Source organism: Dipodomys spectabilis, unplaced genomic scaffold, assembly GCF_019054845.1.
Source record: "Dipodomys spectabilis isolate Male_0828 unplaced genomic scaffold, ASM1905484v1 ptg000108l, whole genome shotgun sequence".
Classification (NCBI taxonomy): Eukaryota; Metazoa; Chordata; class Mammalia; order Rodentia; family Heteromyidae; genus Dipodomys; species Dipodomys spectabilis.
This window is the reverse complement of record NW_024870785.1, coordinates 20,843,382-20,858,832: the sequence shown is the minus strand read 5'-3', so window position 1 is coordinate 20,858,832 and position 15,451 is coordinate 20,843,382. Positions and strand designations below refer to the sequence as shown.

Below are 15,451 nucleotides of genomic sequence, written 5' to 3'. Positions count from 1 at the left end.
TTGTTTGTTTGTTTGGCTGGTCGTGGGGCCTGAACTCTGGGCCTGAGTGCTGTCCCTTAGCTCATCAACTCAAGGCTAGCACTCTACCACTTGAGCCACAGTGCCACTTCCAGCTTTTTCTTATGTGGTGCTTTTTTCTTTTCCAGCTTATGTGGTGCTGAGGAATTGAACCCAGGGCCTCATGCATACAAGGCAAGCACTCTACCACTGAGCCACCTTCCCAGCCCCTGTAATATTTCTTAATTCAATCCACTGGGACCTAAGTGAAGACTCCAGCTTGGCAGTTTAAGTATGTTTAGCAGCTAGGAGAGTGAGAGGGGAGGAGACAGTCTAGCCCAGAGGGTCTTCCTTTCCTGCTAGTTTCATTGTGCCTGCCTGGTGTTTAAATCATGACAACCCTTGGTTTTCTCTGCTTTCTATCTCAGACCTATAATCTCATATGTCATGTATTTGTGTTTACCGTTCCACAGCCACTGTGCAGAATCCATGGTACCCTGGGCTGTTTGCTTCACTAGGTGATCTGGGAGCTGCTCACAGCTGGCTCCTAGAGAGAAGGGTCTTGAGCTCTGGGCTGGTTTGTTGCTCTTAGCTAGCCATTCTTCTATTTGAGCCACACCTCTAGCCTTCTAGTTCTTTTATTCTCTTATTTCTAGTCTCATTTTTGCTGAGTTTAGTTAAAACATGATTGCAAAGAAAACAAATTCTTGCCCTATGAGCCTTGGTGATTTGTGCTGGAGGTAAGGGGTGAAGCCAGAGGCTGAGGACCTCTCTTCTTGTTTCCTTTATTGAAGCATTTCACCTTGGGAGGGCAGAACTGAGCCTTGTGGGGCATTGTCAACTCCCTGGGCCAGAGGAAGCAATGCTGCACACTACGCTATCGATCCATTTCTTTTTAAAGGGCATTAAATGTGGTTTCGATGTCAGGATCTTCATTTCACCTTCAGAGTCAGTGTTTTGTCTTCATTCTCTGACACAGATGTAGTAAAAGGTTTTAAAGTGATTTCGGAATTATTAAAGGAGAAAACAAGGAATTATTAAAGGAAAGAAGTACTTTCTAGATCCTGCTGTTTGCCACCTTGGCTTTTCCTCTCTCCACTGTCCCCTCTACTTGAATTTTAATGCAGAAATGTACCAGAAAGTCCTGTTTCTTCTCATTAGTTTTCTGTTTTGACTCTCCTGGTGGGGTCAGGGTGGAGCTGCACTTGCAGTTCTCATTTTGCAAAGGAGATGGGGCCTATTAGTGATTCGTCTGCAGTCACACCGTGAGGTGATGCCCAACTCAGGATAGGAAGCAGAGGAGCAGTAGCTTGTGAGGAGCAGTAGCTCGTTAGTTTAGCAGTATGTCCCACCCCCACTGCTCATCCCTCCCCCTTGTCACTACAAAGTCTTGCTGTCATAGTTTACAGTCTGCCTTGTGTCTCTTCCTGGCTCTACCTTCAGAAAGCGCAAATCGGCTGCTAGTTCCTCAGCAGCAAGGTAGGTGATTAGATGCTGGGCCCTGAGGTTGAGGAGGTAGGAAGGTGGCATGAAGCTCAGCCATAGTATTTTTTCCTGAGGATGCTAGAATTGCTTGTTTTTTTACAGAAAGCCAGTATGGCAAGCAGTCAGCATTCCCTTTCTTTGTTAATCCCGTAGTTTCTGGAGACTAGAGTCAGTTGCATGGCAGTTACTAGTCCCTGAGAGTGTTCAGCTATTAGGGAGGTAGGTTGTCTCTGGGGCAGAAATCTTCACTGTGTGAATGAGCCCTGGGCTATTAGTTACCACCACTAGGTTCTTACCCATGTTGTAAATTGTCTTTTTCAAAAGAATTGCTTTTTTTGTTGTTGTTTTATTTGGGTCCGGTCATGGGGCCTGAACTCTGGGCCCGGGCGCTGTCCCTCAGCTCTTTAGCTCAAGGCTAGTGCTCTACCACTTGAGCCACAGCGCCACTTCCGGCTTTTTTCTTTTTGCTTATGTGGTGCTGAGGAATCGAACTCAGGGCCTCATGCATGCAAGGCAAGCGCTCTACCACTGAGCCACCTTCGCAGCCCCAGAATTGCTTTTTTTTTTTTTGGGTCTGGTCGTGGGGCCTGAACTCTGGGCCTGGGCGCTGTCCCTCAGCTCTTCAGCTCAAGGCTAGTGCTCTACCACTTGAACCACAGCGCCACTTCCTGCTTTTTTCTTTTTGCTTATGGGTGCTGAGGAATCGAACCCAGGGCCTCAGAGGCATGCAAGGCAAGGGCTCTAACACTGAGCCATCTTCCCAACCCCCAAGAATGGCTTTTTTTTTGTTTTTGTTTTCAGACTGGGTCTCTGTAGCCCAGGCTAGACTAGCACTTGGATCGTCCAAAGTGTTGGGATTGCAGCAGTATGCTACTATGTCTAACTCGTGTGTGTGTGTGTGTGTGTGTGTGTGTGTGTGTGTGTGTGTGTGTGTGTGTGTGTGTGTGTGTGTGTGTGTGTGTGTGTGTGTGTGTGTGTGTGTGTGTGTTGTACCAGTCCTAGGGCTTGAACTCAGGGCCTGAACAATGTCTTAGGATACTCGCCTATTCTAACAACATAGTACAACACAGCATAGACTGGGTGGTTTGAATGGACATTTGTTTTCTCTTGGTTCTGGAGTCCAAGATAAAGAAGGAGGTCAGCAAGGGAGTGGGTTCTGGGAAAGTTCTCTTTCTAGTATATAAACAATTGTTCTCTCACTGTATGCTTGCATGGCTATTTCGCCAAAAGGAGGTATCTCCCTCCCTCTCTTCTTCCTTCTCTTCCTCCCTCCCTCAACCCTTCCCCCTTTCCTCCCCTCCCCTCCCCTTTTTATATCTTCCTTAGCCGGCCATTCACCCTGTACAGTTAGGACCTCATGGCCTATTTTAGTCTTCACTACCTGCTGTAAGGCTTTATCTCTGAATTCAGTGGCAAGTTAAGGGCTTTCACCTGCAAATTTGGAGGTGATAGTAAGACACAGTTTAGTCTGCAGCTCCGAATTGGAAGTCTAGATCCTCCTGGATTACTCAGCCTGGGAGTCAGTGCCATCACTCTGCGTGAGGATGTGGGTGCTAGATGGCCCTGTACTGGGGGGAGGCGTGAGCGCTCTGTCTTCCTTCTGCCGTTTGCCATGGAGGGTGTGAGGGAAGAATGGATGATTATGCTTACTTCAAGTTCAGAACTGGTTGTGGGTGGGGCGCTGACATTCTGGTGTATGGTAAGGCTTGTTACCCGTGTCAATTGTGTCATCTCTTTAAACCCAGGAATGAAATCAAATGAAGCACAGGGAAAGCTTTTACCAGCTCATGGGAGCAAACTCATTTATTTCTCTGAATGTATGACTTGTGGCTGCTTCCACCATGCCACTCACTTTAACAGCTGCTGGTTGAGTTCTGTGCTCACTGAGAGCTCATTTGGGAAAATTCCATTGGGACAATTAGAGCTGGCATCATGACCGAGTAATGTATTTTCAATTTTTTATTTTTATTTTTGTCGGTCTGGGCACTGTCTATCAGCTCTTCAGCTCAAGGCTAGTGCTCTACCACTTGAGCCACAGCAACACTTCCAGCTTTTTCTGTTTATATGGTGCTGAGGAATTGAACCCAGGGCCTCTTACATGAGAAGCAATTACTCTACCACTGAGCCACCTTCTCAGCCCCTGAGTAATGTATTTTCATATCATGCATTCCATATCTACTGATGGAATAGGCCGCAAGTCAAGGGATTCTCTCTCTCCCTCTCTCTCTCTATCTGGTAGTACTGAACCTTGAACTCAAGGCGCTTCCCGCCTGCTTGTAGGTGCTCTACCACTTGAGCTACATTCTCAGTCCTTTTTACCTTTTATCTTTATTTAAACACTATTTAAAAACAGTGGGAAGGTTTAGTAAGACCAAATTGCTAAAGTATACTGCTGTCAAATTAAGTGAGTAGAAGATGGGGGGAAATCAGAAGATTCTAAAATTTTATGTAGCAATTACTTTTCAAAGTATCTTCATTTTCACTTCATCTTACAGAATCAGGATTGGAAATCATAGACAATATTGTAATGTTCTTGTTCCTGTAGGAAAGATGATGTGGATTATTCAAAGGACCTTGCCACATCTTCAAGAATGAATGAATGAAAAGTTACATGCATTTTGCAAAAATAAGGTTATTGGTGTATCATTTTTATAAATCTTGCTCCTTTTTGATTAATCTGGCTCCTGGCCCTGGTCACAACAGAAGTGAAACTTCCTTGTAACTCAGTTTAAAGTGGGTTTGGTTTCAGTTGAGAGGATTTAGAGAATTTTACTTATGTGTGCTATAAAATGTAATAAAACCAACATTAGTGGGGCTTTTAAAAATAGTTATAATAAAGATGGTATACAGAGAATGAGTACATTTCTTTCTTTCTTTCTTTTTTTTTTTTTTTGTCGGTTGTGGGGCTTGAACTCTGGGCCTGCTGTCCCTCAGCTCTTCAGCTCAAGGCTAGCGCTCTACCACTTGAGCCACAGCGCCACTTCCGGCTTTTTCTGCTTATGTGGTGCTGAGGATTCAAACCCAGGGCCTCATGCATGCAAGGCAAGCGCTCTACCACTGAGCCACCTTCCCAGCCCCATGAGTACATTTCTTTTTGGATAATTTACTCTTTCCCTTGCTCTCTCTCTTTTTCCCTCCTGTCTCTACACACAAGTTGTATAGTTCATTTCCAACATAGTGTCTACTAAGTACCACTGCTCTATTTGTTCACCCTACTGGGGCTTTTAAAACTGGGGTTTTGGCTCATCTGTAACACTAGCTACTCAAGAAGCTGAGATCTGGGGATCAGGATTTGAAGCTAGCCAGCTAGATAAATCTGAGAGACTCATCTCGAGTTAACTAACAAAAAACCAGAACTGGAGATGTGGCTCAAGTGATAGAGGGCTAGTAGTGACTGGAAAATCCAAGAGAGCTCAATGCCCTGTGTTCAAGCCCCAGTTCTGGCACAAAAACCAAACAAAAGTCTAGAGTTTTAACATTATACAAGCCAGCCAGGCGTCAGTAGCTCATGCCTGTAATCCTAGCTACTTAGGAGGCTGAGATCTGACGATCATGGTTCAAAGCCAGCCTGGGCAGGAAAGTCCGTTAGACTCTTATCTCCAATAAACCATTAGAAAACTGGAAGTAGCACTGTAGCTCAAATGGTAGATCTCTCACCTTGAGCTGAAGAGCACAGGGACAGCGCCCAAGCCCAGAGTTCAAGCCCCACGACTGACAAAAAAAACCAAAAACAATACAAGCCAGGAGTAAGGGTCCATGTTCATAATCCTAGCACTTGGGAAACAAAGGTAGGGTGATCAAGAGAGTTTGAGACCAGCCTGGGCTACACAATGAGACCATTTTATTCATAAAGGAAGAAACAGTTTAAGGTAGCTCACAATCAATTTTATTAGATTCATTGGTCCCTGTTGTAGATTCCAGCATATTGAAAGGACCTAATTTCTTCATTCACCAGGAAACTGAAGTCCTTAGAGGTAAACCTGGTTAGTGTGAAGAGTGGTATGCTGGATTGAAGGGGTAAAAACCACAGCAAGTGGGTGGAGCTCTTTGCTCCAGTCCCTCCTGGGTTTCTGCCTGGCCCCTTAGCTGGTTCTGTGCTTGACAGATGTGCTCCTCTGGTTGGTTGACTCTTATGGTGCTGGTGCCTTTTGGACAGGACGAACCTGGAAGCCTTGCAGAAGAAGCTGGAGGAGCTGGAGCTTGACGAGCAGCAGCGGAAGCGCCTCGAGGCCTTTCTGACCCAGAAACAGAAGGTTGGAGAGCTGAAGGATGACGACTTCGAGAAGATCAGCGAGCTGGGTGCTGGCAATGGAGGGGTGGTATTCAAGGTTTCCCACAAGCCATCTGGCTTGGTCATGGCCAGGAAGGTGAGTTTTCCTGGATAATGGGCAATGGGATTATCACTCAGGAGGCCTGAGGACATTTTACTTCCTTTTTGTGCTATTTTAATTTTGGAATGTTATCTACCAGGCCAAGGGTAAACATGCCTGAAAGTGTGTTAAGGAGTCAGTTCCTATCCTTAGTCAGAGAAATGGTAGCAGGTGACTCTTCTTTAGCCTCGTATGTGCTATGGGAGAGACAGCAGGTACCAGTGTATCATTTTGTTAAGTTGGAGAGGGGCTGCTTTCATTCTTTCAGTCTTGGCAATGCTCAGGCCAAACTGTGAATTCAAGTTACTTCCCTGTGCTCTGTCTTATCTTTTTTTTTTTGGTCAATCATGGGGCTTGAACTCTGGGCTTGGGCGCTGTCCCTCAACTCTTCAGCTCAAGGCTAGTGCTCTACTACTGTGCCACTTCCAGTTTTCTGAGTGGTTAATTGGAGATAAGAGTCTCATAGACTTTACTGCCCAGGCGGGCTTTGAACCATGATCCTTAGATCTCAGCCTCCTGAGTAGCTAGAAATACAGGTGTGAGCCACAAGTGCCAGCTTCCGTCTTATCTTTTAGGTAATCTTTTATGTGATAGTGACTTATTTTCCCAATAGGAAGTGGCAGTACTAAGGGATATAAGGTATTACCTGGGCCTTTGGCAGAATTTCAACCCCATTAAGCAGCGGAACTCTGATGAGCCTGTTGGGTGGCCCAGTCAGCCCAGCTTGGTGCCTCATGCCTTCCTACCCACAACCTGATCATGACGAAGTCCTTAAAGCCAGTTTTCCCCTGGTATCTAAGATCCATGGGTTCATTCTGGGTGGACCCTTCATTTCGCTTTGTTCTCAGGGTGAGTCCCCTGATTCCCAGTCTTGGCTCCTGGGAGCAGAAGCAGCTGGTCCTTTCCTGGTTATAGTTCTCTATGTCAATACCTGCCAGAACATGGATGCTTATTACTTTGCTTGAACAGAAACTTGTGTTTTATAATTGCCTGTTAAGGGGCTGGGAAGGTGGCTCAGTGGTAGAGCGCTTGCCTTGCATGCCTGAGGCCCTGGGTTTGATTCCTCAGCACCACATAAGCAAAAGGAAAAAAGCCAGAAGTGGCACTGTGGCTCAATGCTAGCCTTCAGCTGAAGAGCTGAGGGACAGCGCCCAGGCCCAGAGTTCAGGCCCCATGACCGGACCCCCCCCAAAAAAAAAAATTTGCCTGTTAAGCTGGTTACCGGTGGCTCATGCCTTTAATCCTAGTTACTCAGGAGGCTGAGATCTGAGGATCCCGGTTCAAAGCCAGCCCAGGCAGGAAAGTCCATGAGACTCTTACCTCCAATAAATGACTCAGAAAACTGGAAGTGGTATTTGCTCAAGTGATAGAGCGCTAGCTCTGAGCTGAAGAGCTGAGGTACAGCACCCAGGCCCATAGTTCAAGCCCCACAACCTACCAAAAAAAATTTGCTTGTTCCTCCTCCCCCTCTTCTCTTCCCCAGCTAATTCACCTGGAGATCAAACCTGCCATCCGGAACCAGATCATCAGGGAGCTTCAGGTTCTGCATGAATGCAACTCCCCATATATTGTGGGCTTCTATGGTGCATTCTACAGTGATGGCGAGATCAGCATCTGCATGGAGCACATGGTGTGTATCTGCTGCTGTGCCTCTGGAGCAACATCTGGGAATTTGGGAGGCCTTGTTTTTGATCTGGGAGGTGACAGCTGCCTCCCTATAGCTTCCTGGATCCACAGCCCTATCTTGGGCATCTAGGAGGTTTGAACTTAGAATCTGACATATTTACAGGATGATGGGCCTCCAGTCTAGGTTCTGCTTCTCTTCAAAGACAAATGGTAACAACCACAGGTCTCTGGGGGGTGTTCCTAGAGCATGCCCCCACGGTTGTCTCCTTCTCAGATGACCCTAAGGTTTTGATGTTTATAGTCTGCTTCATAAAGTTTTGGTCCATTTATTGTGTATAATTCTGTGTGATGTAGGTATAAGGTTCTCCAGTTATGAAGATAAATCAAACTTCATAAGTTTATAATCTGCTTTAAGGGCAGCCTGAGGGGTTGCTTGGGGCAAGGTAGAGTAGTGGAAGATAAGCACTAATGTGCTCATGACACGGATGGAGCTGCCAGTCTTGTTACCATTAGCCACCTGCAGGCCCTTCTTTCTCAGCGACAAACATCAACAATAACAATGTTGATACTAACAGCAAGCATTATCCTAAGCAAATCAATGTTTTATTGCATTTTCACAGCAACCTTTTTGAATGGATTTATTATCCCACCTGAACAGGAAACTAAAACGCAGAGATTGAATCTCCTTCTTCTAGATCCCATAGCCTGGGTGCTGTCCCTCAGCTATTCAGCTCAAGCTTTTCAGCTCAAGGCTAGCGCTCTACCACTTGAGCCACAATGCCACTTCCGGCTTTTTTCTTTTTGCTTATGTGATGCTGAGGAATCGATCCCAGGGCCTCAGGCATGCAAGGCAAGCACTCTACCACTGAGCCACCTTCCCAGCCCCGACAATATTTTGTACACAAGGGGTTGGTGGCCTTACTCTTAGAAGGAGAGCTAAACAGTAAACAGCCTACAATTTGCATAAACCTAAGTCTACTCTTAGGCACTTTAGGGTGGAATCTGAGTTCCTGTTAAGCCAGAACTGATTGTCCTTTCCAGGAAAACTCTCTACAGTCTGAGAGTGTATTGGGAGAAGGCATTCCAAACTCATAGTCCTTTGGGGGTCTCATAGCTTGGATTTTTATGCTCTTAAGAAAACCAGAAGGGGCTGGTTGGTAGAGTGCTGGCTTAGCATGCATGAAGCCCTGGGTTCAACTCCTCAGTAACACATACACAGAAAAAGCCAGAAGTGGAGCTGTGGCTCAAGTGGTAGAGTGCTAGCCTTGAGCAAAAGAAGCTCAGGGACACTGAGTTCAAGCCCCAGGACTGGCACTGTCCCTGCACTCTTCAGCTCTAGGCTAGCTCTCTACCACTTGAGCCACAGCATCACTTCTGGTTTTCTGAGTAGTTTATTGGAGATAAGAGTCTCAATAACAGCTGGGTGCTGGAGGCTCATGCCTGTAATCCTAGATACTCAGGAGGCTGAGATCTGAGGATCGTTCAAAGCCAGCCTGGGCAGGAAAAATCTGTGAGACTCTTTTTTTTTTTTTTTTTGGGTGTGTGTGTGTGTGTGTGTCGGTCGTGGGGCTTGAACTCTGCGCCTGAGCACTGTCCCTCATCTCTTCAACTTAAGGCTAGCACACTACCACTTGAGCTACAGTGCCACTTCTGGTTTTCTGGTGGTTTATTGGGGATAAGAGTTTCACAGACTTTCCTGCCCGGGCTGGATTTGAACCGAGATCCTCAGATCTTAGCCTCCTGAGTAGGTTTACAGGCTTGAGCCACTGGGTGCCTGGCTCTGTGAGACTCTTATTTCCAATAAGCCACCAGAAGACCAGAAGTGGCACTGTGGCTCAAGTGGTAGCGTGCTTGCCTTGAGCTGGAGAGCTGAGGGACAGCGCCCAGGCCCAGAGTTCAGGCCCCACAACTGACAAAAAAACAAAACAAAATGTCTATGTAGAATTATTATCGAGTCACTCAAGGAGTCTTCCAACTAAGTTTTTTCTTCCTTTTACATTTTTTGCTTAATTAATTGCATCGTTACATTTCCTTATGCTTATAGCTGGTAAAATTAAAAGGTTTTCACAGTTAAAAAAAAAAAGGAAAAAGTCTCATAGATTTTCCTGCCTGGGCTGGCTTTAAACCATGATCCTCAGATCTCAGCCTCCTGAGTAGCTAGGATTACAGGCATGAGCCACTGGCACCCAGCTCTTTGCCATGTTTGTGCATCTTGAAAGTTTGGAACATTTCTGAGACATGGTAAATGATCTGTAACAACTTGTTGACCAATTGTCACCTTCTTGTAACCTTGGGCAGATTTCTTGGTCTTTCTGATTTTCAGTTTCCTTACCTGTAAAATGGCCATTTGTTATTCTTGTTTTCTTGTGAGGATTAGCTAGAACAACAAAGTCCTCTCTCAGCACTTTGCAAATGTTAGGGCTGACAATTCGGAGACAAAGGATAAGAGGCTGTGTACTTTTAGTCAGGAATGGTATCCCTCAGTGCCAGTTTCATTTCTTTCCAAACTCTCTAGACCATCTCTAACTTACACAATGATAGGCATGGTACTTGGCATGAATGAACTCTAGGGAGAGTCTCATTGACTTGGTACCCCCATTATTTTATATTTTGTGCCAATCCTGGAGCTTGAACTCAGGGCCTGGATACTGTTCCTGAGCTCTTTTGCTCAAGGCTAGTGCTCTACCAGTTGAGCCACAGCTCTACCTCTGGCTGTTTTGATGCTTAGAGATGAGAGTCTCATGGACTTTCCTGCCTGGCTGGCTTCAGACTGCAGCCTTCAGATCTTAGTCTTCTGTGTAGCTAGGATTATAGGCATGAGCCACTGATATCTGGCAGCCCCATTATTTTAAAATATCACTTCCCTTTAATTACAAGAAGGGTTGCAAACACCATTGTAGGTATCTGTTGCCATTTGTGGGTGCCATCTGGAAAAAAAAATCCTGGAAAAGTAATTTGAGTGTCTATGAGTTTTAACGAGAGCGGAAACAGCCTCTGTGGGAGGTCTGGAACATTTCTGACTTGGTCCTAGCCCCTGGCCAGGAGTCATTGTTTCTCAATGACCATGGCAATAGTGTTGGCTTCCCCTCAGGGACTCTTATCCTTTGGGTTATGTAAGCTGTTAATCACATCAATCTGGTCAGTTGGAATTTTGAACCTAGCTGGTAGGTAGAGTAAAATTTGAGAGGTTCTCATCAATCTAAGCCACATACCAATATGCATCCAACCAGGCTTGCTTTCCTTAAACTTCACACACTCCCCATTACCCCATACAAGCATTAGAAATGCCCAGGCTTCGGAACCTCTGCAGAGGACTGATGGGTGAGCTCTTCTCCCTCCTCACATGCTGAGTTTCTGTGGGTTTTGGCACACAGGACAGTCATGTGCCACCACATCCAGCCCTTGAACAGTCTTTCAATACTAGTGGAGGGGCTCAGAGTGCCAGAGTCCAGCCAAGCTGTGTAGATAGCAGTTGTGGGTGGTTGTAGGTTGAAGTACGTGCAGCCATGATTTCTAGAATAGCTTTCTGCTTCAGCCCTGGACCCTCTCCCCTCATTCTTTTTATTTTATTTTTTAAATTTTATTTTATTGTAAAGATGCTGTACAGAGGGGTAACAGCTACATGAATAAGGCAATGAGTACAGTTCTTGTTGAGCATTGTTCCCCCTTCCCTCGTTCTCCCACTATTTGTTCCCTCCCCCATCTCCCTTGCTCCCCCCCTCATTCTTGGGTCCCCAGCAGGCCCTCAGCAGTAGAGTTCCTGCATCAGCTGTAAACTACAGTCCTTATATAGCATAGTTCCCTTATTTTGGCTTTACTGTATTGCTGGTTTAAAAATAAAAAAGAGATGGGGCTGGGAAGGTGGCTCAGTGGTAGAGCGCCTGCCTTGCATGCCTGAGGCCCTGGGTTCGATTCCTCAGCACCACATAAGCAAAAAGAAAAAAGCCGGAAGTGGCCCTGTGGCTCAAGTGGTAGAGTGCTAGCCTTGAGCTGAAGAGCTGAGGGACAGCACCCAGGCCCAGAGTTCAGGCCCCACGACCGGACCCAAAAAAAAAAAGATGTAACTAGTTACCCTCACCTACCACATGAGTTATGTTCCAGAGACCCCTGCAATAGGTGAAAATGTGCAAAGTAGCAATAAGTGAACTATAGTATAGTGAGAGATCACTAACGTTGCTACTTTGTGGATTTTGAAGTAGCAATAAGTGAGCTGTACTATAGTGAGGGATGACTAATGCTTTGTGGATTTCTACCTATCCTGGCGGTTCTCTGGAACGGAACTCATGTGATAGGTGAGGGATCACTGTATTTACTTCTCTTGAGCTAAGGTGGGCCTTCACTTCAGTAATTCCAGGGTCTTGTCACATACAAAAAGTGCTCAGGAGTCCTATTCCAACTTCTAAGGTGTTTTGTTCTACTCTGTCATAGGCTTTTCATGATGTCCTGTCCCATTAACATTCACATCCAACAGTATATGATAAAGCATCTCCAAGCATACAGACAGTAGAAGGAATTGTATCCTGTACAGTAAATCACCATCTTGTGTCTGCAAGTGACATTTTTGCTGTATTTCTTTTAGCACATACTGTCCATCCGTCCACTGTTGAAGTCCTTTTTGGGGGATGCATTTTCATCATCAGTTTGTTCTCACCATTCTTTGTTTATAGACTAAAGCACTCAGCCAGAGGCTCAGCTTTCCTGGAAATAAGTTGGCTCTGTACTGCCCTGTCTGAATTTTGAGACTTGGGGGACCAAATGATGCTCCCTGAGCCCCACACAAATGCTGTAGGCTTCAGAATGAGTTCCTGCTCAAGTGGTAGCTGAGCAACCAGGGACCTGAGTCCCAGAGTGGATGGCTCGCAGGCAGGAGTAAAAGCTTCTGAGCTATTATTTTCATAAAGCATTTGTCTCTTCTATAGAAAACCTTCACAAAAGTACCACTGACTTCGTTAATAATTGGCTTCTAAAAATAAGCAGTTTCAGCAGCTGCAGTCAGCAAAGGCAACAGTAAAGGAGAATTAGAAGGCTTTGAGGTTAGTTGCAGGCAGTAATGGGTCATCCTGATTAGCTCTTGCTAAATCCATTGTTCTCTCTCTAGCTCTGCTCGTAGATTAGGAGGTTTAAAAGGTAGAGAACCAAGCTTTCTTTTTCAGTAGATCTCCCCTCCCCCAAATTGAATTGAGGACTTCGTGCATGGAAGCACATGATCTACTACTGAGCTGCACCTCGAGCAATAGAGATACTTACCTTACCAACTCCAAGTTTAGTTGGTGGTCTGCCGCAGGCTGTGGCTGGGGTCAGTTGAGAGGCAGAGTTGTTCATTGTCTTAAGTAGAGGAAGAAACCCGAAAACCACATAGCTAGCTTTCCTTCGTCATTTGAATCCAGTTCTGACTGAGGGGCTTTGTTATCTTGTTTTAAATATATGGTCCCTCCTTTCTGATTAGGCAAAGCTATTCAAACAAAGGAGATGAACGTTCTTCAATATAGAGTTCTTACTGGCCAAGGAAATTGAGGGGTATTGTGTATAGTCTTTCTAGGAGTCTGTTGACTCCTAGCTGGACATAGCTGGACTGTGGTCTCACCATGTAGCCCAGGCTGGCCTCGAACTTGGAACCCTCCTGCCTATGCTCTGTTCAGAGAATGTGTGCACTGTATCCCTTTCCTTCTCCCTGTGTCTTTTCTCCTCCCTCTGTCATGTTTCTCTGTCAAGTTTCTTAGCTCTCTCTCCTCTCTCTCAGCTGCCATGGTTCTCATCTTAGAACACAGTGGTGGATTTCCTCACTTTCCACCTCCATGTTGTCAAATTTTGGTTTCGAGGCTGGGTCTTGGCCACAGATGCCATTCCCAGCCCTATCTGTCACTGCATCTTTTGTGAAATGAGCACGTCATCCCAGGACCTCTGGGCAATGGAGTGCTTTTCTGTCCTTTCTTTCCTCACTTCACCCCTTTCCCAAGTACAGAAAGCAGTACTTACTCTTGAGTAAGATTGCAGCTCAGATATTGTCTACTGGATTTAGTCAGAATTTCCTCTCTCCTCTTCTATATGTCTACCACCCTTTCCTTAGACAGTTCTGGCTTTATTATAGTGCTTAATAATTGAGGGCAGGAGCCAACTCTTGTTTATATCTCTGTCCCCTATAGTTTTTTTGTTTTGTTTTTGTTGGTCATGGGGCTTGAACTCTGGGCCTGAACGCTGTCCCTCAGCTCTTCAGCTCAAGGCTAGCACTCTACCGCTTGAGCCACTGCACCACTTCGGGTTTTCTGAGTGGTTTATTAGAGATAAGAGTCTCACGGACTTTCCTGTCCAGGCTGGCTTTGAACCGCAATCCTCAGATCTCAGCCTCCTGAGTTGCTAGGATTACAGGCGTGAGCCACTGGCGCCCGGCTGTCCCCTATAGTTTTTAACATAGTCTATGGCACTTTGTAGAATGACTGCCTTCTGTGATGTTTGTCTGTAGATTTTGTTAATGCTGACTGGTTAGGATAATACCAGATGCAGGGGCTGGGAAGGTGGCTCAGTGGTAGAGTGCTTGCCTTGCATGCATGTGGCCCTGGGTTTGATTCCTCAGCACCACATAAGCAGAAAAAGCTGGAAGTGGTGCTGTGGCTCAAGTGGTAGAGTGCTGGCCTTGCGCCGAAGAGCTGAGGGACAGCACCCAGGCCCAGAGTTTAGGCCTACCCCCTCCCACCCCAAGAAAAAATACCAGATGCAAGTGTGCATAACCCATAATGATAAAGTAGCTGACGTATCTGGAGTACTTTTGTGTTGAATATTGTTTTGAATGCTTTTTAGATGTTCTTAAAATTCTTACCATAGCCCTCGGGGGTATTATAATAGCCTTATAATCACTCATCTTCATTTGTGACCACTACTCTGTGCTGTCCTCCAGAGCAGACAGGACCTTTCCATACCCACTGTGTAGCAGATATGTTTTGGGATGTCTGTAGGATTTGTTTGCTCTTCTTGACAGCTCCCATAATGCTTTGCATTCATATGATGTGTGGACCAAGCCAGGAGATGTTTCTCCTTCCTCTACTAGGAACATTCCCACATGGGAGATTTACTTTCCTCTTGAAGTATAGCTCTTGAAATGACAATTAATTGCAAACACTGTCACTAACTGGGCTGGTGTTTTTTGGTAGGATGGTGGTTCCTTGGATCAAGTTCTGAAGAAAGCTGGAAGAATTCCTGAACAGATTTTAGGAAAAGTGAGCATTGCTGTGAGTATGCTGTGAATTTTTTTTTCTGAGTTCCCTCAGTCATAGTGAGTTGGAGGGAAATAGTTGTGGGAGGAAAGGAGCAAGTCAGGTGGGGGTTTATCTACATTTATTTACAAATGGGGTTCTCACAGAATTTTCCCTATCTAGAGTCTACATATAATACCTTTTTCTTCCTCCATAGAAAGGTTAAAAAATGTGTCTGCTGGGTGCTGGTGGCTAATATTTATAGTCTTAGCTATTCAGGAGACTGAGATCTGAGGACTGGGGTTCAGAGCCATCCAGGGCAGGAAAGTCTATTAGACTCTCATCTCTAACCATCAAAAATCTGGAAGTAGAACTATGGCTTAAGTGGTAGAGCACTAGACTTGAGCACAAAAGCTCAAGGACAGTACCCAGGCCCTAAATTCAAGCCCCAGAACCAGTACACCTTCCCCCCTCCCCCCCCCCAAAAAAAAGTGTCTGGACAATAGGGCAAGGTATTTAAGAAAATTCACATTTATAGTATCAGAAAATTTTATTTTTAAATTGCAGATTCAGAAAACAATCCACATAGCACTTTTTGTTCGTATTTGTTCCTTTACTGGAACTTGAACTCAGCTGTCCCTGAGCTTTTGTGCTTAAGGGCTAAGATTCCACTCCTTGAACCACAGCTCCACTTTTGGCTTTTTGGTGGTTAATTGGAGAGAAGAATCTCACAGACTTTCCTGCATAAGATTCTGCCCACCAGCCTCAATACTTTGATATAACTGA

The 15,451-nt window shown here is 45.5% G+C and overlaps 1 protein-coding gene across 2 annotated transcripts in view; it reads left to right on the top strand.

The window, feature by feature from the left end:
* The window catches only part of Map2k1 (mitogen-activated protein kinase kinase 1), an 84,497-nt gene that overhangs the window by 34,867 nt on the left and 34,179 nt on the right, over window positions 1-15,451 (top strand). For both annotated transcript variants that reach the window (XM_042687542.1, XM_042687544.1), the window contains exons 2-4: window positions 5,639-5,849; window positions 7,336-7,482; window positions 14,624-14,701. In XM_042687542.1, coding sequence (XP_042543476.1) covers window positions 5,639-5,849; window positions 7,336-7,482; window positions 14,624-14,701 — 436 coding nt within the window. The remainder of the gene's footprint in view (window positions 1-5,638; window positions 5,850-7,335; window positions 7,483-14,623; window positions 14,702-15,451) is intronic.